Source organism: Erpetoichthys calabaricus, chromosome 5 (assembly GCF_900747795.2).
Source record: "Erpetoichthys calabaricus chromosome 5, fErpCal1.3, whole genome shotgun sequence".
NCBI classification, from domain to species: Eukaryota; Metazoa; Chordata; class Cladistia; order Polypteriformes; family Polypteridae; genus Erpetoichthys; species Erpetoichthys calabaricus.
In genome coordinates, this window is record NC_041398.2 from 85,542,964 (window position 1) to 85,566,530 (window position 23,567).

A 23,567-nucleotide genomic window follows, 5' to 3' on the forward strand; every position below is an offset into this window, starting at 1 on the left:
AAATCAGACAATTGCACTATTTTGCTTGGTCTTCTTCTTGTTATTGCAGTGCCAAAAGCACAGTCATTGTTTCCTCAGAAAAAAATAAATCCCATTACATAAAACATTATTTATACTACAAATTACATTAAATTAATCATGCACCCTCAAACCCCAACCCTAAATTAGATTAAGTGGGCTTGAGAATTATTTAATGATTTTTTTTTTTTGTAACCATGCCTCCAATATGTTGTATTTCAGATAAATAATTAGAAGATTTTTTTGTTGATATTCTTGATTTTTAGTACATTAGTTTGTATCAATTAGTAACCTGTGTTGCTAATGCTTTCATTGCATACAGTGCCTATAAAAATCTTTCAACGTCCTGGAAGTTTTCACAATTTATTGATTTATAGCATTGAACCACAATTGATTCAATGATTTTTTTTTTTTTTTGTTACTGATCAACAGAAAAATACTCCCTAATGTCATAATGAAAACAGATCTCTGCAAAGTGATCTAAATTAATTACAAGTATAAGATACTAAGTAATTGTTTGCATGACTATTATGCCCCATCAAGTCGGTTTTTAGTAGATGCACCTTTGGCAGCAATTCCAGGCTCAATTCTGTTTGGGCTGGTCTCTCTCTATCAGCTTTGCACATTTGGACAAGGGGTGAATAATTTTTACTGACATTGTACACATTGTGAGCGTTCTACACACTTGTTGGAATAGAGATCTTTACAATATATTTTTAAAGTATCACTATAGTGAGTATAACCAACTGTGTTATTTTTGTCCGATAAAATCTGGTAACATATAAAACGGCATTCTTATCCGCAACTAAAAAGGCCAGACCTACTTCAGTTTAAAATGTACCGCAGACATAGCAATGTACACGTTTAGCTAATAAGTAATACAGGCTGTCAAGCTCTGTCGCGTCCAAGTGACGTAACAACCATGTCAATAGAAAGAGCTTTTTGAGATCTGGTGTTCTGTGACTACTGATTTCGAGTCGTGATCATTTTTTCGATGTCATTATTCACTTTGGATCTACAATAATTAAGAAGACATTTTTCGTGGATTTTACTGTTCACCTGCTGGTGATGTATATTGTTAATTTTATGTTCGAGTCTACTGTATATGTGGCTGTATTCTGTACTTCATGCATGGTTTGCCAAAGTTTACTGCACCTTTCATAACCCTGACAATGGATGTTGACATTGCTGAACTTTGTACTTGTAAAGTTCGCCTTTTCTAACTATTTTTTTCTGTTTGAAAACTTCCTATTTTACATGCACGCAAAGGTATTTTAATACGAAAACCTTTTAGTTTTTTTTTATTTTGCAAGTTAATGCACATTAAAAGCATTTTTGTAGCCTGTTTGAAGGAAGCTTTGGCAGAACTTGACCTTGCATATCGTGATTAAATTCATCCGTTTCGAACACGTGTATTGTTTTCTTGTTAAATTACTATACATTTCAGGTTCATCAGGTCATGCGTGGAGGTGATTACACTTAAGATATCTGTAACAGTCACCTTTATTAAATAAATGTGTGACTTTCAGCCACTGTCTCGGTCATTAGAGAATACCAATAGCAGCAGGGTCCTCAGCCATGTGTATACCATAGTGAAACTTAAGAGATGCATCTTGTACATTTATTATATGAATGCAGAAACGATCAGGGGCTTGTTCACGATTCATATGAGTTTAGAATTTGTCTAATATAAACAAAAATAAATATTTGAGTTTTTAATGGGCCATGAATAACTGTATAGTAGTACATGTATTACAGTGCCAACTTGTCAACCTGTCCGTTGCCTGTAGCATCATGCACTGCAACATGACATAGCAACTTCTCACTGTTTTCTTTAACCTAAAATTAAGAAATAGTTTTTCTGCTTTCAAAAATTTAGTATGTATTTTTGCGGCTGGCTTTTCCAGAGACCCCTCATATTGCAGGAGTTGCAGGGTTGTCCAATACACCACTGATTCTTGATAGTTCCAGATAAAATTTAACTGCCAATTTGGCTTAATTTGTCAAATTATAATTTTCTTAATGACAGTATTATATTGAGCATGTATTATATCGATAAAACATTTTGCCCCAAGGGGATGAATATCGCTTTTACAGAAGATCAATAAATAAATATAGAATAGAATGACTAAAAGAACAGAAAATGTCTGCCTTGACTAAAGAGAAAAAGAGAATGCAGTTACAGTGTGGCATTATAAAGACATATTCCGGTTGGTCTAAAGGAGCCCCAGTAGAGTTTCTTGACCACTTCTACTGAATAATTTACTGGCTAAAAGAACTCACTGTTACTGTGTCAAAGAGAGAAATGTGCAGCATTATTCATAATGACACTCTTTTTAATTGTGTCATTCACTGCTACCTTTAGTACCATTAGTTAATGAGTAATATATGTTTCTTTTATTTCCAAAAACAGCTTACTTCAGAAATTTTACTTTATTTTTTAAACACTATGAGTGCTAAATATACAGAGTCAACTGCCACCCAAAGTACACTGAATCTTCTTCTTCCTGATTTTCCTCCGGGACCACTTGATGCTTATCGAAGGAAGGCCTCATTTAATTGGAAAGAATTTATTGTATTTTTTGAGGGTGAAGATGTCCTTACTTTTAAGGTAATATAGTGTGTTTTTATAGATATGTGAATATTCTAATTATCTGCTGAATTGATGATGCCTTCTACAGCACCAGCCTTCTTACAGTATTACAAATGTATTCGATAATAGTTTTACTATTGTATTTATTCCTGTTTAATTTAATCGTGTCTGTATGTTACAGTATGTCTTAAATCATAAATTTGTGTTTTGGTATGAATTGCAAGTGATCTTTAAAATATTTGGTGTTGTATAAAAAGGCCAAATGTGATAAAACATGTCTTTTTAATGAACATTGAAATTAAATTGTCTTAGAGGGTATGAAAAACCCAGAGTTAGAAAAGCATTTTGGGTTTAATATTTCAGCTGTGTTTTTATGTCTACCAGTTGTGCATAGCCTTTTATAAAATTTTGAGTAGATAAAGTTATCAGCCAGTCTTCAAAATATTGTCATTTCTCCTATTTTAACTTTAAATAATTCTTTAATTTTGCATGTAGAGATTTTCAGTCATATTTCACCAAAAAGTCAGAATTGCTGATGTAAAATTGTATCAGTAGAGTAATACAAAAAATCTCGACAGCATAAAATAAAATATGCTGAGAAAAATAAGTACTTTTTATTTTTTATCCATAATATATTGTTTTTCTTGTCAGAGTATAATTTACTTCAGCTTAAAGTCAGCGGAGCAGTCATCATAATGTTGTAAGTGTGAATGATGTTAATTTTGAGAACTCTGAGGTAAAATATATTTAATATATTCTTAGCTTATGTTGCACAGTAGGACTTACTGATTTCCACTGCCACTTTAGAGATTCAGAATACTAGGGTCAAATGCAGCACCTGATTGTCTGTGTGGAGTTTGTATGTTCTTCCTGTGTATCTGGGCTTTTCTTGTGGGTACTCTAGTTTTCTCCCCACATTCTTAAATCCTTGTACAGTTTGTTAAATGCAATATATACTAAATTATTGTTTTCTTTAACTTATTACATACTAGAACTAGCAAAATACCCGCGCTTCGCAGCGGAGAAGTAGTGTGTTAAAGAGGTTATGAAAAAAAAAGGAAACATTTTAAAAATAACGTAACATGATTGTCAATGTAATAGTGTTGTCATTGTTATAACTGTTGCTGTCTTTTATATATATATATATATATATATATATATACATATATATATTATATATATAATATACACACACACATAAACATTTATATACATATACATATATATACATATCTACATATACACATCTACATATATATACACACATACATAAACACACACATAAGACTTACTGACTGAAACGGGCTTTCATTGACAATCATGTTACGTTATTTTTAAAATGTTTCCTTTTTTTTTCATAACCTCTTTAACACAGTACTTCTCCGCTGCAAAGCGCGGGTATTTTGCTAGTATATATATATATATATATATATATATATATATATATATATATATATATATATATATATATATACATATACACACATACATGCAGTTTTAATAACACAGAAATCAATATACAGTGGTGTGAAAAACTATTTGCCCCCTTCCTGATTTCTTATTCTTTTGCATGTTTGTCACACAAAATGTTTCTGATCATCAAACACATTTAACCATTAGTCAAATATAACACAAGTAAACACAAAATGCAGTTTTTAAATGATGGTGTTTATTATTTAGGGAGAAAAAAAAAATCCAAACCTATATGGCCCTGTGTGAAAAAGTAATTGCCCCCTGAACCTAATAACTGGTTGGGCCACCCTTAGCAGCAATAACTGCAATCAAGCGTTTGCGATAACTTGCAATGAGTCTTTTACAGCGCTCTGGAGGAATTTTGGCCCACTCATCTTTGCAAAATTGTTGTAATTCAGCTTTATTTGAGGGTTTTCTAGCATGAACCGCCTTTTTAAGGTCATGCCATAGCATCTCAATTGGATTCAGGTCAGGACTTTGACTAGGCCACTCCAAAGTCTTCATTTTGTTTTTCTTCAGCCATTCAGAGGTGGATTTGCTGGTGTGTTTTGGGTCATTGTCCTGTTGCAGCACCCAAGATCGCTTCAGCTTGAGTTGACGAACAGATGGCCGGACATTCTCCTTCAGGATTTTTTGGTAGACAGTAGAATTCATGGTTCCATCTATCACAGCAAGCCTTCCAGGTCCTGAAGCAGCAAAACAACACCAGACCATCACACTACCACCACCATATTTTACTGTTGGTATGATGTTCTTTTTCTGAAATGCTGTGTTCCTTTTACTCCAGATGTAACGGGACATTTGCCTTCCAAAAAGTTCAACTTTTGACTCATCAGTCCACAAGGTATTTTCCGAAAAGTCTTGGCAATCATTGAGATGTTTCTTAGCAAAATTGAGACGAGCCCTAATGTTCTTTTTGCTTAACAGTGGTTTGCGTCTTGGAAATCTGCCATGCAGGACGTTTTTGCCCAGTCTCTTTCTTATGGTGGAGTCGTGAACACTGACCTTAATTGAGGCAAGTGAGGCCTGCAGTTCTTTAGACGTTGTCCTGGGGTCTTTTGTGACCTCTCGGATGAGTCGTCTCTGCGCTCTTGGGGTAATTTTGGTCGGCCGGCCACTCCTGGGAAGGTTCACCACTGTTCCATGTTTTTGCCATTTGTGGATAATGGCTCTCACTGTGGTTCGCTGGAGTCCCAAAGCTTTAGAAATGGCTTTATAACCTTTACCAGACTGATAGATCTCAATTACTTCTGTTCTCATTTGTTCCTGAATTTCTTTGGATCTTGGCATGATGTCTAGCTTTTGAGGTGCTTTTGGTCTACTTCTCTGTGTCAGGCAGCTCCTATTTAAGTGATTTCTTGATTGAAACAGGTGTGGCAGTAATCAGGCCTGGGGGTGGCTACGGAAATTGAACTCAGGTGTGATACACCACAGTTAGGTTATTTTTTAACAAGGGGGCAATTACTTTTTCACACAGGGCCATGTAGGTTTGGATTTTTTTTCTCCCTAAATAATAAAAACCATCATTTAAAAACTGCATTTTGTGTTTACTTGTGTTATATTTGACTAATGGTTAAATGTGTTTGATGATCAGAAACATTTTGTGTGACAAACATGCAAAAGAATAAGAAATCAGGAAGGGGGCAAATAGTTTTTCACACCACTGTAAACATTAACATCATTATCATATGAGAATATGAAGTAATATATAAGAAGCACATTTCATATAAATATAAATTATTAAACAGTAAAATCTTCTTCTGTAATTTGCTACCGTGGCAATTTGTGTGTCTGTCCAGGATTTTAAATGACCTGTAGCTCGCAAACCATTTCACCTATACACTTGAAATGTGGTACACATATAGTACGTCACGTCTACTATCCGCTTTATGGGTGATATATACATATACACATCCACATATCAACATATTTATATACACATATATACACACACACACGCTTTATGGGTGATGATTGTTTTACTCTTTTTATGTTTATTTTATTTTATTGTAGAATCAACTCCTATCTGCGCACAGCAGGGCAGCCGTGGGCGGATGCGTATGGTGTATTCACTCCATGTTATCGTGCATTGCGCTGTCACTGGTATTTTGATAAAAGAATTTGAACAACATATAAGAAGCGTATAAATTATTAAACAGTAAAACATTAACATTTAAGAAGTAAAGTTACATTAAGTACTACTGCAGTGCCTTCGGGTATACCTCATTTTTTGTTTGCCCATTACATGCTTAAATGTATACATTTTTTGGTGCACCTACCCGAGAACACGCGACATATAACCGAGCGTGGGAGAAGCATGGATTTTAAACACACGTTGAGTTCATCTGCTGGTCTCCCTCGTGGAATAACTGGTAATGTTTGACTAAAATGTACAGTGAGTAAAACGACATTACCTCCTATTTTTTTTTTTACGATCTCTGAGATCTTGCTTTTTTCGGTTCAAGGCTTCATAAGCTCTTTTATGTTGTATGGTGTACTTATCCCAAACCATCATCTTTGAATGTTGCAAGACTTTCGCCTTGTATGTACATCGGGGTAATTACATTCATTGCATTCCTAGTCTGAATCACAATGTGATTGTATGGGTGGTTACCTGGCACTGTAGGGTTGCCACCCGTCCTTTAAAATACGGAATCGTGCCGCGTTTGAGAATGAAATTGCGTGTCCCGTTTTGAATCAATACTGGACGGGATTTATCCCGTATTCTTTTTATCATTTTTTTTTTAAAGCAGCGTCTCATGCAAATCATCCCACACGCATTTTATGAAGATGCCTCCTTTCCTACTTTTGATTGGGTAATACTTGATGTCATTGTTAGTTTGATTGGTGTTTTTAACTGTCCAGTGAGGAGGGCGTGTCTTTTAAGTACAGTCTGCAAAGTGTTGGCACTGAGATATGGCGTCAGCGCCATAGTTGAAGCCCCTAACGTTGCGGTCAGCAAGTCGGCTAACATCCGCCATGTGCCATCTTTCAGTTGCGAGAAGCAGATCATAGAATGGTTGAAACTGTTGCCCCTAACGTTGCGCCACGGCGTGTGGTTCGTTTATACCTCGTGTCTTCTCATTAAACTTTTATCTCACGAATATGTTATTGCAATCCGCAGCGGGAGCGTTTCTATAAACTTAATTAAAAGTTACGTTTTACACCGTGCTTTGTTTCCCTTATGAACATGCTTGTATGCTTAACTCGCTCCGTTCTCAATTGTTTAATTAATTTTTTGCTCTTCGCTGTTTGCGGCTGTTCCTCCATTTCCCCCTACTTCGTTCTTTTATCTCGCGAATATGTTATTGCAATCCTTAACGGGAGCGTTTCAATAAACTGATTGAAAATAGTTTTGCATTTACCTTTTTAGTAAAAGGCGAGCTTTTAAGCCTGAGAAATCACCCCGTAAATGCACACGTTTAATTGCACATGTGTGAATATGTATGGTTACACAGTATTAAAAGACAGTGAACAACGTCAGTTACCTTTGTTCCCGCGTTTAATAAAAGGTGAGCTTTTAAGCCTGAGAAATCACCCCGTAAATGCACACGTTTAATTGCACATGTGTTAATATGTATGCTTACACAGTATTAAAAGACAGTCAAAAATTAACGTCATTTACCTTCGTTCCCGCGTGTGACTCGTGCTGTAAATCTCTTCCTTGTTTTTAGTTCACGTGATTACGTAGGAGGCGTGATGACGCGATACGTGACTCCGCCTCCTCCATTACAGTGTATGGACAAAAAATATGTTCCAGTTATGACCATTATGCTTTGAATTTCGAAATGAAACCTGCCTAACTTTTGTAAGTAAGCTGTAAGGAATGAGCCTGCCAAATTTCAGCCTTCCACCTACACGGGAAGTTGGAGAATTAGTGATGAGTGAGTCAGTCAGTGAGTGAGTCAGTCAGTGAGGGCTTTGCCTTTTATTATAGATAACATTGGTGTTTACAGGCTGCATTTTTAAGTGTCCCATGGTATAACCTCGATGTTTTAAGCATTGCACAGATAAGACCAAGTGAAATGAATTAATACAGTAAAATATAAAATATATACAATGTCCATCTCCTCTATGTTTTGTCATTGGGGAACTGCTATAGTGAGCTGTATAAACATTTAAACTGGCCAAGGTGTGCTGTTGCTCCATGCTTGTATCATACATAGGACTTTAAATGGGCTGGTGTGCCATACTGCGCAGGTCTCTGTTTGTACTTTGTGAACTGGAGCATAGTGGCACATCGCTGTCTGACCCCGAAGGGGATACCCCAGTTCTCCTCAACATTACATGCATTTTACCAATAAGCCCAAACCCCTCCTCCCCACTGATTCTTTAAATCTTTTGTATACAGTATATGAGTTATATATAAGAGACAATTTTATGATGTCACTTGTGATGCTTTTAAATGGCAAGAGATTGTTTTTCATTCCAAATGGAGAAGGTGATAATTATTTTAGGGAACATGTTGTTGTATAGGTAGTCTTATGAGATTTGTTTAGTTAAGTTATTCCAAGGGAATAACTTATACTTTATGAAAAAATACATACAAATGTATTTATAACATATACAAATAAAACAAAATGCAGTGTTAGTGAATATGTAAAATATATCCACATTTTATGTATTACAGTGCTTTACTCTCAAAGCTGTGTTTATAGGTAAAAGATTTGGGGGATGGTGGATGGGAATGCTATTGAAGATGTGACTGACTGGATCATGTGAGGGGGGTGAGATATTTTAGTAATTAAGGGGAAAATTACAAAAAAGGAAAGTGAAGCCTCCCAATAAATCTGTTATAATCAAATAAAAAGTTGTTAACATGATGTAAATATTTTTTAAATGTGTACCCATATGAAAGCACTGTAGATTAATAAAATACATGCCAATGAAATGTACTGTAATACATTTCCATCCATCCATTATCTAACCCGCTATATCCTAACTGCAGGGTCACAGGAGCCAATTCCAGCCAACACAGGGCGCAAGGCAGGAAACAAACCCTGGGCAGGTCGCCAGCCCACTGCAGGGTGCGCACACACACACACACACACACACCAAGCACACACTAGGGCCAATTTAGAATCGCCAATGCATCTAACCTGCACATCTTTGGACTGTGGGAGGAAACCGGAGTACCCGGAGGAAACCCACGCAGACACGGGGAGAACATGCAAACTCCACGCAAGGAGGAAGCGAACCCGGGTCTCCTAACTGTGAGGCAGCAGCGCTACCCACTGCGCCACCGTGCCTGTAATACATTTACAAATCTTAAATATGATGTGTGTAAATAGACTTAAGCTTACTTATATGTTCTCATGTACAATTATCATATTGGTGCTAAATAAATAACTAACTGAGATGACATGCAATTTGCCGTAGTTGTTCTAGCAACCCCTTTAGGTATGACTGAAATGCGTACAAGAAAACATTCAAACATATAATAGCAGTGTACCACCTGCATGTGTATGACACACATTACACTTTTACCTTAAATTACTTTTAAATTACTTTTATTAAAATCATTGTTTTATAGCACAGAACTTCCAAACATTGTGGAAAGCTATAGCTCAATACCATCGTAAAAAAATAATCAGAGGGCACACTCCTGCATCTACCCACTCATTAATGCAGGAGAAAATTACTGTCAATTTATTTAATGTTTTAATCCTCTTAGCCTCAAACTGCATTATGTTCAAAGAGATATACGTTACCTGCTGTTGTGATCTTCATTATGTTTGCCTAATGTTTACATCAGTCTCAGGTAACTAGAAAAAAATGTAATTTGACAATATCAACCACCTTATTTTGTTGGTACTGTTAAATATACAGTATGATGATACATCTCTGACTTTTATTTATTTGTTTGTTTTTTCACAGAAGAATGTATTATCAACTTTAGAAAAAGATCCACTGTTTGCACGTGTACCTGGTGAAGATATCCCTCTAGAAAAACAGCGTGAGCTCACTTTCCTTCGCAGCAAACAACTCTTCCGATATAATTTCCTTACAAATGAGGAAGCAATGCAAAATCCTTTTTTAACCTCTGCACTTAGCGACTGCTTAGGCATGTATGATTGGTCTTTATCAGCCAAATATTTTCTCAACTTGCAGGCAAGTTATTTTTTTTCTTGTCTATTAAATGTGTCAAAATTTAAGTGTTTTAATTAGCATAAATAACAGACATACCATTAGATTATCTAGTACTGAGGTGATAAACAAATTTTTCTTTATGTATATACTGCTGTGTGACTGCAATAGCATGTTTAACCACTGTACAACACAATACAATTATTGTTTGTTATTTTTAGAATACAATTGGATCAAACAGGCATTGATTAACCATGATATAATGGTGCCATGAACACATTTGAAAGCTGTATTTTTATTTTTATTTTAGTAAGTGTTTAGAAGTGTCAGTGGCAGTGTCTGTCTGCACATGGGGAAAAAAAAAATTTCATACTGCACTTTGTAAGCCCACTTGAAATTTGTGTGTCCTGAGCCAAACACACCAAACAATGGTTTATGTAATGTACAGTATAAAATAATTCAGGGTCTGTGTGTGCACTTGCATGTAGAGGTGACAGTGGTGAAAGTTATTTTTGTTTTTATACATATTAAGCTGCCAGTTCCTTGCTGATGCACCTTGAGTATATACTAAAATCTTTGTTGACTAAATGTCAATTTTTGTTATATATAACACCTAATTTTTTTTGTGAAGGTGTGGAATCAGAAGTATTCTAACTTAATTTTTCTGCTTGATTAAATTGTTTTTTTAATTTATGCGTCAACTTTTTAGTTTTGTAAGATTAGCATTTATGTGCAAAGCGTTTACGTTTTGTGTAAGTTTTACTGTAATACCTAATTACAGATGTTTGCTGGGACCGTAAGAAGGTCTGGCACAAAGAGGCATGAACAATTTGCAGATGACATAGAGAGCATGAAGGTAAGGCATAATAATGAATGTTTACACACTGATTGACTTTGAGCCTGGACTAGCCTTCCCAACTAAGGCAATAATAGCCCAATGTCGTGAAAGTGAGGGAGTTTCAAATGCATCAGTTGAAAAAACACTTAGTAAAGTTACCCACTATTGGGAGGAAGCACTGTCGAAAACCTTGACTAGAAACTCAAAGGGCCAATAGCAAACCTTTATAAAATGAAAAGGTTTATTTTCACAAAAGGCTCTGCAATACATCAAGTTCCGCAGAGCACAAGGAATTGCCTGAAAAGGCAAGGTGATCCACAGTGAACAAAGTCCCAGTACAGAATCTAAAAGGTGTTGTCAAAAACGGAGCACTGGATTGAAAATCCAGAAAACGCACAGAAAAGCAAAAGACATGATAAACAAAAGAAACACTCTGCTCCCTAAGCGCATTTGCAATGAACCAACAGAAACTATAGGAGTCCCTCCCTTAAATACTTTGGAGGGCTGTTCCTGACGGTGATTGACAGGTGGTCCCCACCCTGTGGAGAGCTGGTTTACAGAAATTTCACCCCTCACATTTCACCCCAGCACATTTCGCCCCCACTATATTTCGCCTCCATGATATTTCTCCCCCACCCCAGTAACTTCTAATACCCACATCCAGACGTTTTGAGTGTTGAAAATTTCTAGAAATAATAAAGTGAATAATTGTTCTCAGTGTTCAAAACTGACTTTCCTAATTTTAAACATTTTTGTAGCAAAATGATAAAAAAGTTAGCAATAGTGCATCACTTAAATGAAACACTCTGTAAAGATATATAAATTTTTATTTCAATAAAACAAATCCAAACGATTTTACAAAAATTAATATCACATGCCATTGCGAAAAAACATACGTGAAATACAATTATGTACTAAATTAATATCTTTGTAATTTTGATGTTCACAAAAAAATAATTTCCGTTTATAAAATTATTGATTAGAACTCAAAGTTGTATGCGATGCTTCTAAGGTAATCAATTACATTATGATTTTCAAAATTTTGGGCTATTCCTTTGATTCTAGCAGAAATTGCAGCATACTTCTTGTTTCTCTGATTGCCTGGATTACCGGCAATTAGTTGTGTAATTTCGAAATTGTGCAAACCTTGTTGTTTTTTTAAAGCATCAATGAATCTGTAAATCTTTCATCTCTAATTGTCGAAATTCTTTCTGCCATAGTGAAATTTTATAAAGTTGATTTTAGGTTTAATCACGATGCAAAAATAACGCTTTCAGTGAGAAAGTAATACACGATGCGGTGAGTGGTGACGCAACAGTTTTGATACTGCACTGTCTGCGAGGTGTTGATGGTTCTTCAACACGGCCACGCACCACCGATAATCAGGCAGCAAAAACCGTAAATGCACTTCTTGAAAAGGCTGTAGTGCTGGCAAAAAAAAACGCGCGAAATCCAGTACAATCATACAATACTATATCACATAACACGGATATAAATTTTAACTCACCTTTTATGGAGGCAATCACGCATACTATTTTCAGTGGAACACGTTGATCTGTGAGTCGTATAAGAACACTACCTGAGTGAACTTTTTTATTTTCAATGTTGGGTAAGGTTTATTAAATTTTTAATTGCAATTATAGATATGTAGGGCGGCACGCTGCTGCCTCGCAGTTAGGAGACCTGGGTTCGCTTCCTGGGTCCTCCCTGCATGGAGTTTGCATGTTCTCCCTGTGTCTGCATGGGTTTCCTTCCGGCGCTCCGGTTTCTTCCCACAGTCCAAAGACATGCAGGTTAGGTCGATTGGCGATTCTAAATTGGCCCTAGTGTGTGCTTGGTGTGTGGGTGTGTGTGTGTATGTGCTGCGGTGGGTTGGCACCCTGCCTGGGATTGGTTCCTGCCTTGTGCCCAGTGTTGGCTGGGATTGGGTCCAGCAGACCCCCGTGACCCTGTGTTCGGATTCAGCGGGTTGGAAAATGGATGGATGGATTATAGATTTGTACATAAATACTGGGGCAAAATATAGTGGTGGTGAAATGTGGGGGTGTGGGGGGTTTTGAAATGTGGGGGGCAACTTAACCAAGGCCACATTCATTTAAAAATGAACACAAAGAAAAATGAACATAATAAACAGAAGAAACATAAATACAAATAAATGACATCACAAACAAAAAACTCTGAACTCCATCCAGTGGGAAAGTGCAGGCTGAACCAGGACACTCAAACAAATACACTGTGCAGAATCAAAAGATTTCTAATCTGATTTTAAGGGAGCTCAGACTACAGATGCTTGCTCGACTAATTTCTTTTTTTGAAATGAATTGAGATTTACTATTTGGCTAACTTTTAAACTGTATGTTGTCAGTGGTTTAAGATTTTTGAAACAAAAATGTACAGTATACAGGGCAAGAACAATAAATACACAGGCCAATTTCTTAAAATATATTAATCAAAAATTGACCACTGAGCTATATTTTTACAAATTTTAATAAGACTCCTTTCTGAATTTCAGGGTTAAAATTAATTACTATAAAAATATGATTTTTATACTAATGTGAATCCTTAAGTGATTGGTTTAACAGTTTTATGGGTTCTTTAATATGTGTAGTTTTAACTAACATTCTCAAAATTTAAAGGATTTAGTGAATTTCAGGTCACATGAGTAATGCAGTTATTTTTTTTCAATGATCGTTTTCCAGACATTTGGCTGTTTTGCACTTACTGAAATAAGCCATGGAAGCAATACCAGAGGCATGAGGACAACTGCAAAATATGACCCCAACACTCAGGTTTGTGATTTCCTAATTTTTTGTAACTAAATATTTTTCTATTACTATCATTTCTTGTTTTGCTGAGTTGGAGGATGGCGTGATGGTTTGAGATATACAGTAGATATTCAAAAGGATATAATGACAACAGTTTGAAAGTGTTTACCATACACTGTATTCATTTAGTCAAAGATCAGAATTTATTTTCTGAGTAAATTGCTTGCACTGAGTGACTGTAAATTTATTATGCCTGCAAGTTTAGGACTATTTTGGCATTATCTTTTTCTTTAGAAATCAAAGTAGTGAAGTTTGGTTTTATTCCCAGACTTTTTATGAATTATGACAATTAAGAAAAACCCCAGAAAACGATTTAGGTCCCTACTTAATAATGAAAATATATAAAAATCTTGATATTATTAATAAGATCTGTATCAGTATTTTTATTTGCACATTTTCTTAAACATTAAACATGTTATTATACTTTTACATTAGTCATCATTGGCTACAATGTTACTGTTTTACTCCACTGAGCTTTTCAAAGCAAGAATGCAATGCTGATATGGCCACTGTCAAGTTTTTCTCAATGTTTTTCTCGTATCTGTATATTGTTTTTTGTCATTTCACTTAATGTCTGAGATGTGAACTGTAGCCTAAGGTGGGAGTTAGATATCACCTCTGTGTACCACTTGGTAAAACTAAAAGCAGGAGCTGCTGTTACACTGAATGGATGTCTGATCCGGTCATCATAAACACTATTTACTGGGAAATACACTTGTACTAGAAATTGATTAAGATCCCACAGGCCTCTTAATCATACTATATTACTATATGTGGCAACATTTGGAAATGGAGTATAATATATGTATAAAAAGGGTGAGCAGGCAGATCCAAGCAACTATATAGGCCAGTAAGCTTAACATACATCATAGAAAAATTATTAGAAGGAATTATTTAGGATAAGATTGAGCAGCACATGGCAAGTACAGGAGTTTTTCTGTACAGTCAGCATGGGTTCAGTAGAGGGAGGTCCTATTTTACTAACATGCTGGAATTCTATGAGAAAGCAACAAAAGGGTATGATCAAAGTGGAGCTTATGATATTATTTATCTGGACTTTCAGAAAGCATTTGATAAGGTACCACATTAGAGGTTGGACATCAAACTAAAAGAAGTGGCAGTTCAGGATGATGTTTTTAGATGGGTGCAGAACTGGCTCAGGAAACAGAGGGTGATGGTGCAAAGAAACATATCAAAACTGGCTGATGTTATGAGTGGTGTTCCAGGGCCACTACCATTTTTAACATATATAAATGATTTGGATAGGAATATAAGTAACAAGATGGTTAATTTCGCAGATGATACCAAGATAGGTGGACTGGCAGATAATCTAGAATCCATTCAATCATTACAGAGGGACTTGGACAGCATACAGGCTTGGGCAGATTTGTGGCAGATGACATTTGATGTCAATAGATTAAAGTATTACATGTAGAAAGTAAAAATGTTTGAATACACAATAGGACATCTGAAAATCGAGAGTACACCTTATGAGAAGGATTTAGGAGTTGTAATGGACTCAATACTATCAATTTCCAGACCGTGTTCAGAAGCCATTAAGAAGGCTAACAGAATGATATGTCATATAGCATGGTGTGTAGAGTAGAAGTCCAAGGAGTTTATGCTCAAGCATTATAACACACTGGTGAGGCCTCATCTAGAGTATTGTGAGCTGTTCTGGTCTCCAGGACATAGCAGAGCTAGAAAAGGTCTATTGCATGAAAACACGCTTGCATGAATTACAGTACATATAGCGGTGACATCGTTTTTTACATTCTAGCACTGCAGGAGACATAGCAGTACAGTATACAGGTTTACCTTTACACTCTTTATTTTTAGGTAATGTATTAAGCTGAGTTTGAAATTGAAGTGTTTTGGGGGCATATTTAGGATTTAAACTATGAAAACAGGCATTTTTTTAACCACATCCAAAATTTGCGGTTTTTCACAATTCGTGGGTGGTCTAGGAATGTAACCCCCGCGAATTTTGTGAGTGTACTTTGTGAGTGTGTGTGTGTATATATATATATATATATATATATATATATATATATATATATATATATATATATATATATATATATATATATATATAAAATCTATATATACAGTCATATGAAAAAGTTTGGGAATCCCTCTTAATTCTTTAGATTTTTGTTTATCATTGGCTGAGCTTTCAAAGTAGCAACTTCCTTTTAATATATGACATACCTTATGGAAACAGTAGTATTTCAGCAGTGACATTACGTTTATTGGATTAACAGAAAATATGCAATATGCATCATAACAAAATTAGACAGGTGCATATATTTGGGCACCCCAACAAAGATATTACATCAATACTTAGTTGAGCCTCCTTTTGCAAATATAACAGCCTATAGATGCCTCCTGGATTCTGGATGGAGGTATTTTTGACCATTCTTCCATACAAAATCTCTCCAGTTCAGTTAAATTCGATGGCTGCCGAGCATGGACAGCCTGCTTTAAATCATCCCATAGATTTTTCAATGATATTCAAGTCAGGGGACTGCGATGGCCACTCCAGAACATTGTACTTCTCCCTCTGCATGAATGCCTTTGTAGATTTCGAACTGTGTTTTGGGTCATTGTCTTGTTGGAATATCTAACCCCTGCATAACTTCAACTTTGTGACTGATGCTTGAACATTATCCTGAAGAATTTGTTGATATTGGGTTGAATTCATCTAACCCTCGACTTTAACAAGGGCCCCAGTCCCTGAACTAGCCACATAGCCCCACAGCATGATGGAACCTCCACCAAATTTGACAGTAGGTAGCAGGTGTTTTTCTTGGAATGCGGTGTTCTTCTTTTCTTCCTTTTGTTATGCCCAAATAATTGGTCTCATCAGTCCAAAACACTTTGTTCCAAAATGAATCTGGCTTGTCCAAATGAGCATCTGCATACGATAAGCGACTCTGTTTGTGGCGTGAGTGCACAAAGGGCTTCTTTCTCATCACTCTGCCATACAGTTGTTCTTTGTGCAAATTGCACTGAATTGTAGAACGATGTACAGATACACCATATGCAGAAAGATGTTCTTGCAGGTCTTTGGAGGTGATCTGTGGGTTGTCTGTAACCATTCTCACAATCCTGCGCATATTGTGCTCCTGTATTTTTATTGGCCTGCCGGACCTGGGTTTAACAGCAACTGTGCTTGTGGCCTTCCATTTCCTGATTACATTCCTTACAGTTGAAACTGACAGTTTTAAACCTCAGTGATAACTTTTTGTAGCCCTCTCCTAAACCATGATACAGTAATCCCTCGCTATATCGTGCTTCGACTTTCGCGGCTTCACTCTATCGCGGATTTTATATGTAAGCATATTTAAATATATATCATAGATTTTTTGCTGGTTCATGGATTTCTGCGGACAATGGGTCTTTTAATTTCTGGTACATGCTTCCTCAGTTGGTTTGCCCAGTTGATTTCATACAAGGAATGCTATTGGCAGATGGCTGAGAAGCTACCCAACCAGAGCGTGTATTATGTATTAAATAAAACTCCTCAAATATATTGTGAGCACGGGGGCTGTTTGTACCCCTAGAGGATACGGCCACTCCTCAAAAAACACTGAAAGATTACCTTCACATTGCTCTCTTCCTTGCTGGGCTTACATATGGTGCTTTGTCAAGCGATATTCTTCCTGCACGGTGCTTCACATACTTAAAAGATCAAACAGCACGTATTGATTTTTGATTGTTTACTTTTCTCTCTCTCTCTCTTGCTCTGACATTCTGTGCTCCTGACGGAGGGGGTGTGAGCAGGGGGGCTGTTCGCACCCCTAGAGGATATGGATGCTCGTCTAAAAATGCTGAAAGATTATCTTCACATTGCTCCCTTCCAGTTTTGTCAAGCGACATGCTTCCCGCACGGTGCTTTGCATATTTCAAAGCTCGAAGGACACGTATTGATTTTTAATTGTTTGTTTTTCTCTGTCTCTTTCTCTCTCTCTGACATTCTCTGCTCCTGACAGAGGGGGTGTGGGCAGAGGGGCTGTTTGCACACTGGCCTAGAGGATACGGACGCTCCTCTAAAAAATGCTGAAAGACTACTTTCACATTGCTCTCTTCCTTGCAGCTGGTTTATACGGCGGTGCTTCGCATACTTAAAAGCCAAACAGCCCTATTGATTTTTGATTGTTTGCTTTTTTCTCTCTCTCTCTCTGACATTCTCTGCTCCTGATGCGCACTCCTTTGAAGAGGAAGATATGTTTGCATTCTTTTAATTGTGGGACGGAACTGTCATCTCTGTCTTGTCATGGAGCACAGTTGAAACTTTTGAAAAAGAGACAAATATTTGTTTGCAGTGTTTGAATAAAGTTCCTGTCTCTCTACAACCTCCTGTGTTTCTGTGCAAATCTGTGACCCAAGCATGACAATATAAAAAGAACCATATAAACATATGGTTTCTACTTCGCGGATTTTCACCTTTCGCGGGGGTTCTGGAACGCAACCCCCGCGATTGAGGAGGGATTACTGTACTGAACAATCTTTGTTTTCAGATCTTTTGAGAGTTGCTTTGAGGATCCCATGCTGTCACTCTTCAGAGGAGAGTCAAAGGGAAGCACAGCTTGCAATTGACCACCTTAAATACCTTTTCTCATGATTGGACACACCTGTCTATGAAGTTCAAAGCTTAACGAGCTAATCCAACCAATTTGGTGTTGCAAGTAATCAGTATTGAGCAGTTACATGCATTCAAATCAGCAAAATTACAAGGGTACCCAAATTGTTGCACAGCCAGTTTTTCACATTTGATTTAATTTCATACAACTAAATACTGCTTCACTAAAAATCTTTGTTCAGAAAACACCCCAGTACTCAGATGTTCCTAGGAAATGAAAGACATACCACTGGTATCTTATTTGTTGAAAGTAGAGTAAATTATTGTGCAGGCTGAGAGTGGTTCCCAAACTTTTTCATATCACTATATATACAGTGCATCCGGAAAGTATTCACAGTGCATCTCTTTTTTCACATTTTGTTATGTTACATCCTTATTCCAAAATGGATTAAATTCATTTTTTTTCTCAGAATTCTACACACAACACCCCATAATGACAACGTGAAAAAAGTTTACTTGAGGTTATTGCAAATTTATTAAAAATAAAAAAACTGAGAAATCACATGTACATAAATATTCACAGCCTTTGCTCAATACTTTGTCGATGCACCTTTGGCAGCAATTACAGCCTCAAGTCTTTTTGAATATGATGCCACAAGCTTGGCACACCTATCCTTGGTCAGTTTCACCCATTCCTCTTTGCAGCACCTCTCAAGCTCCATCAGGTTGGATGGGAAGCGTCGGTGCACAGCCATTTTAAGATCTCTCCAGAGATGTTCAATCGGATTCAAGTCTGGGCTCTGGCTGGGCCACTCAAGGACATTCACAGAGTTGTCCTGAAGCCACTCCTTTGATATCTTGGCTGTGTGCTTAGGGCTGTTGTCCTGCTGAAAGATGAACCGTCGCCCCAGTCTGAGGTCAAGAGCGCTCTGGAGTAGGTTTTCATCCAGGATGTCTCTGTACATTGCTGCAGTCATTTTTCCCTTTATCCTGACTAGTCTCCCAGTTCCTGCCACTGAAAAACATCCCCACAGCATGATGCTGCCACCACCATGCTTTACTGTAGGGATGGTGCCAGGTTTCCACCAAACGTGACATCTGGCATTCACACCAAAGAGTTCAATCTTTGTCTCATCAGACCAGAGAATTTTCTTTCTCATGGTCTGAGAGTCCTTCAGGTGCCTTTTGGCAAACTCCAGGCAGGCTGCCATGTGCCTTTTACTAAGGAGTGGCTTCCGTCTGGCCACTCTACCATACAGGCCTGATTGGTGGATTGCTGCAGAGATGGTTGTCCTTCTGGAAGGTTTTCCCCTCTCTACAGAGGACCTCTGGAGCTCTGACAGAGTGACCATCGGGTTCTTGATCACCTCCCTGACTAAGGCCCTTCTCCCCCGATCGCTCAGTTTAGATGGCCGGCCAGCTCTAGGAAGAGTCCTAGTGGTTTTGAACTTCTTCCACTTACGGATGATGGAGGCCACTGTGCTCATTGGGGACCTTCAAAGCAGCAGAAATTTTTCTGTAACCTTCCCCAGATTTGTACCTCGAGACAATCCTGTCTTGGAGGTCTACAGACAATTCCTTTGACTTCATGCTTGGTTTGTGCTCTGACATGAACTGTCAACTGTGTGACCTTATATAGACAGGTGTGTGCCGTTCTAAATTATGTCCAATCAACTGAATTTACCACAGGTGGACTCCAATTAAGCTGCAGAAACATCTCAAGGATGATCAGGGGAAACAGGATGCACCTGAGCTCAATTTTGAGCTTCATGGCAAAGGCTGTGAATACTTGTGTACATGTGCTTTCTCAATTTTTTTATTTTTATTAAATTTGCAAAAACCTCATGTAAACTTTTTTCACATTGTCATTATGGGGTGTTGTGTGTAGAATTCTGAGTAAAAAAATGAATTTAATCCATTTTGAAATAAGGCTGTAACATAACAAAATGTGGAAAAAGTGATGCGCTGTGAATACTTTCCGGATGCACTGTATATGTGTATGTGTATGTGTGTGTGTGTATATATGTATCTCTGTCAATCTGTTTGAGCATTATGCTAAAAGCACTGCACCTGTTCTACAGATCTTAGCAGTTATTTCAAGTATAGTCCAACTTAGAATATTGGCTAGTAAAATTTTAAAAGTAGATATCTAGAGAGGTAAAAAAACAACTGAGGAAACCTAATTAAAATTTGCCACTTTTACTACACCTTGATGCCTTTTATCTCTAGGATACAACATGCTATTGAAAAGATTTTTTTTAAATTTAATTTGAAATGACTGCATAGCAAAACAATGCCAATTTTAGGTGTTTAAGTTGAACACAACAATTATTTAGAACTTTTAAAACATGTTAAAAAAGAATTTTATATTTTTTGCCACTTATTACATTTTTAATGGTTAATTGTATCAAAAATACATTCCTTTTATTCTGAATGCTCATTTTATGAGGAGCAAAAAAGGTCCTATTGAATTTTTATCTACGGCAAATAAAAAACTGTGAATTACCCATTTGTGATTATAACTATGCTTGAGCTAGAGCAACAAATGTCTTTTCAGAAGGCATGTGTGAAAGGGGACAGTTCCTGGAGATCCTCCAGGAGCTGCACTCATTAAGTAGAAGAGCTTATGTACTGCTCATCCATCATCATTTTAACAAAAAGCACCAGAATTGTTTTTGCAGTTACTGTAGTTTTCAATTTGGCCACAGGGTGTCATCATTGTTAATAATCATGCATTGATAGATAGATAGATAGATAGATAGATAGATAGATAGATAGATAGATAGATAGATAGATAGATAGATAGATAGATACTTTATTAATCCCAATGGGAAATTCACATTCTTCAGCAGCAGCATACTGATACAATAAATAATATTAAATTAAAGAATGATAATAATACAGGTGAAAAAAAACAGACAATAACTATGTATAATGTTAAATATTAACGTTTACCCCCCCTGGTGGAATTAAAGAGTCGCATAGTTTGGGGGAGGAACGATCTCCTCAATCTGTCTGTGGAGCAGGACAGTGACAGCAGTCTGTCGCTGAAGCTGCTCTTCTGTCTGGAGATGACATTATTTAGTGGATGCAGTGGATTCTCCATAATTGATAGGAGCCTGCTGAGCGCCCTTCACTCTGCCACAGATGTTAAACTGTCCAGCTCCATGCCAACAATAGAGCCTGCCTTCCTCACCAGTTTGTCCAGGCGTGAGGCGTCTTTCCTCTTAATGCTGCCTCCCCAGCACACCACTGCGTAGAAGAGGGCGCTCGCCACAACTGTTTGATAGAACATCTGCAGCATCTTATTGCAGATGTTGAAGGAAGCCAGCCTTCTAAGGAAGTATAACCGGCTTTGTCCTTTCTTGCACAGCGCATCAGTATTGGCAGTCCAGTCTAATTTATCATCCAGCTGCACTCCCAGATATTTATAGGTCTGCACCATCTGCACACAGTCACCTTTGATGATCACTGGGTCTATGAGGGGTCTGGGCCTCCTAAAATCCACCACCAGCTCCTTGGTTTTGCTGGTGTTCAGGTGTAGGTGGTTTGAGTCGGACCATTTAACAAAGTCATTGATTAGGTCCCTATACTCCTCCTCCAGCCCATTCCTGATACAGCCCACGATAGCAGTGTCATCAGCGAACTTTTGCACATGGCAGGACTCCGAGTTGTATTGGAAGTCCGATGTATATAGGCTGAACAGGACCGGAGAAAGTACAGTCCCTTGTGGCGCTCCTGTGTTGCTGACCACAATGTCAGACGTGCAGTTCCCAAGACGCACATACTGAGGTCTGTCTTTAAGATAGTCCACGATCCATGCCACCAGGTATGAATCTAATCCCATCTCTGTCAGCTTGTCCCTAAGGAGCAGAGGTTGGATTGTGTTGAAGGCGCTAGAGAAGTCTAGAAACATAATTCTTACAGCACCACTGCCTCTGTCCAAGTGAGAGAGGGATCGGTGTAGCATATAGATGATGGCATCTTCCGCTCCCACCTTCTCCTGATATGCAAACTGCAGAGGGTCAAGGGCGTGTTGAACCTGTGGCCTAAGGTGGTGAAGCAGCAGCCTCTCCATGGTCTTCATCACATGTGATGTCAGAGCAACAGGCCGAAAGTCATTCAGCTCACTAGGACGTGATACCTTTGGGACTGGGGTGATACAAGATGTTTTTCCAAAGCCTCGGGACTTTCCCCTGTTCCAGGCTCAGGTTGAAGATGCGCTGTAGAGGACCCCCCAGCTCCGATGCACAGACCTTCAGCAGTTGTGGCGATACTCCATCTGGACCCGCTGCTTTGCTGGCACGAAGTCTCCTCAGCTCTCTGCTCACTTGCGCTGTTGTTATTATGGGTGGGGATGTTTTTCCTATGCTGGTATCAGCAGAAGGATGTGTGGAGGGTGCAGTACTCTGAGGTGAGAGTGAGAGTGGGTTAGGGTGGTCAAACCTGTTAAAAAAGTTGTTCATTTGGTTTGCTCTCTTCACGTCTCTCTCAATGGTGGTACCCCCGCTTCGAGCTGCAGCCAGTGATGATCTTCATCCCATCCCACACTTCCTTCATGCTGTTATTCTGCAACTTCTGCTCCAGCTTTCTCCTGTACTGCTCCTTCACCGCCCTGAGTTGGACTCGGAGTTCCTTCTGCACGCGCTTGAGCTCATGCTGATCACCGTCTTTAAAAGCCCTTTTCTTCTGATTCAAAAGGCCCTTGATGTCACTTGTAATCCATGGCTTGTTGTTAGCATAGCAGCGTACTGTTCTTACTGGAACTACAATGTCCATACAGAAGTTGATGTAGTCAGTAGTGCAGTCAACAACTTCCTCAATGTTCTCATTATGAGATCCCTGCAGGATATCCCAGTCTGTAGTTCCAAAAAGTTCTCTCAGAGTATTCTCAGCCTCCGGGGTCCACTTCCTGAATGATCGTGTGGTTACAGGTAGGACTCTAACTTTTGGTTTATAGTGAGGCTGAAGCTGAACCAGGTTATGATCTCCTTTCCCAAGCGCAGGCAGCGGGGTGGCGCTGTATGCGTCTTTAACGTTTGCATACAGTAAATCAATAGTCTTATTTCCCCGGGTGTTACAGTCCACATACTGGGAGAATGCAGGCAATGTTTTGTCCAGCGTCACATGGTTAAAGTCTCCAGCGAT

At 37.9% G+C, this 23,567-nt stretch overlaps 1 protein-coding gene across 2 annotated transcripts in view; it reads left to right on the forward strand.

Moving 5' to 3' along the window:
- The first annotated feature begins 936 nt into the window (after nt 1–936).
- acox3 (acyl-CoA oxidase 3, pristanoyl) overlaps nt 937–23,567 on the forward strand; it is a 93,211-nt gene continuing 70,580 nt past the window's right edge. The window contains exons 1-5 of one of the 2 annotated variants that reach the window (XM_051928665.1): nt 937–1,083; nt 2,432–2,629; nt 9,962–10,195; nt 10,953–11,027; nt 13,709–13,798. In XM_051928665.1, coding sequence (XP_051784625.1) covers nt 2,468–2,629; nt 9,962–10,195; nt 10,953–11,027; nt 13,709–13,798 — 561 coding nt within the window. In that variant the 5' untranslated portion in view covers nt 937–1,083; nt 2,432–2,467. Of the gene's footprint in view, nt 1,084–1,132; nt 1,288–2,431; nt 2,630–9,961; nt 10,196–10,952; nt 11,028–13,708; nt 13,799–23,567 lie in introns of those variants that run through there. The other variant, XM_051928664.1, reaches the window with a different exon arrangement.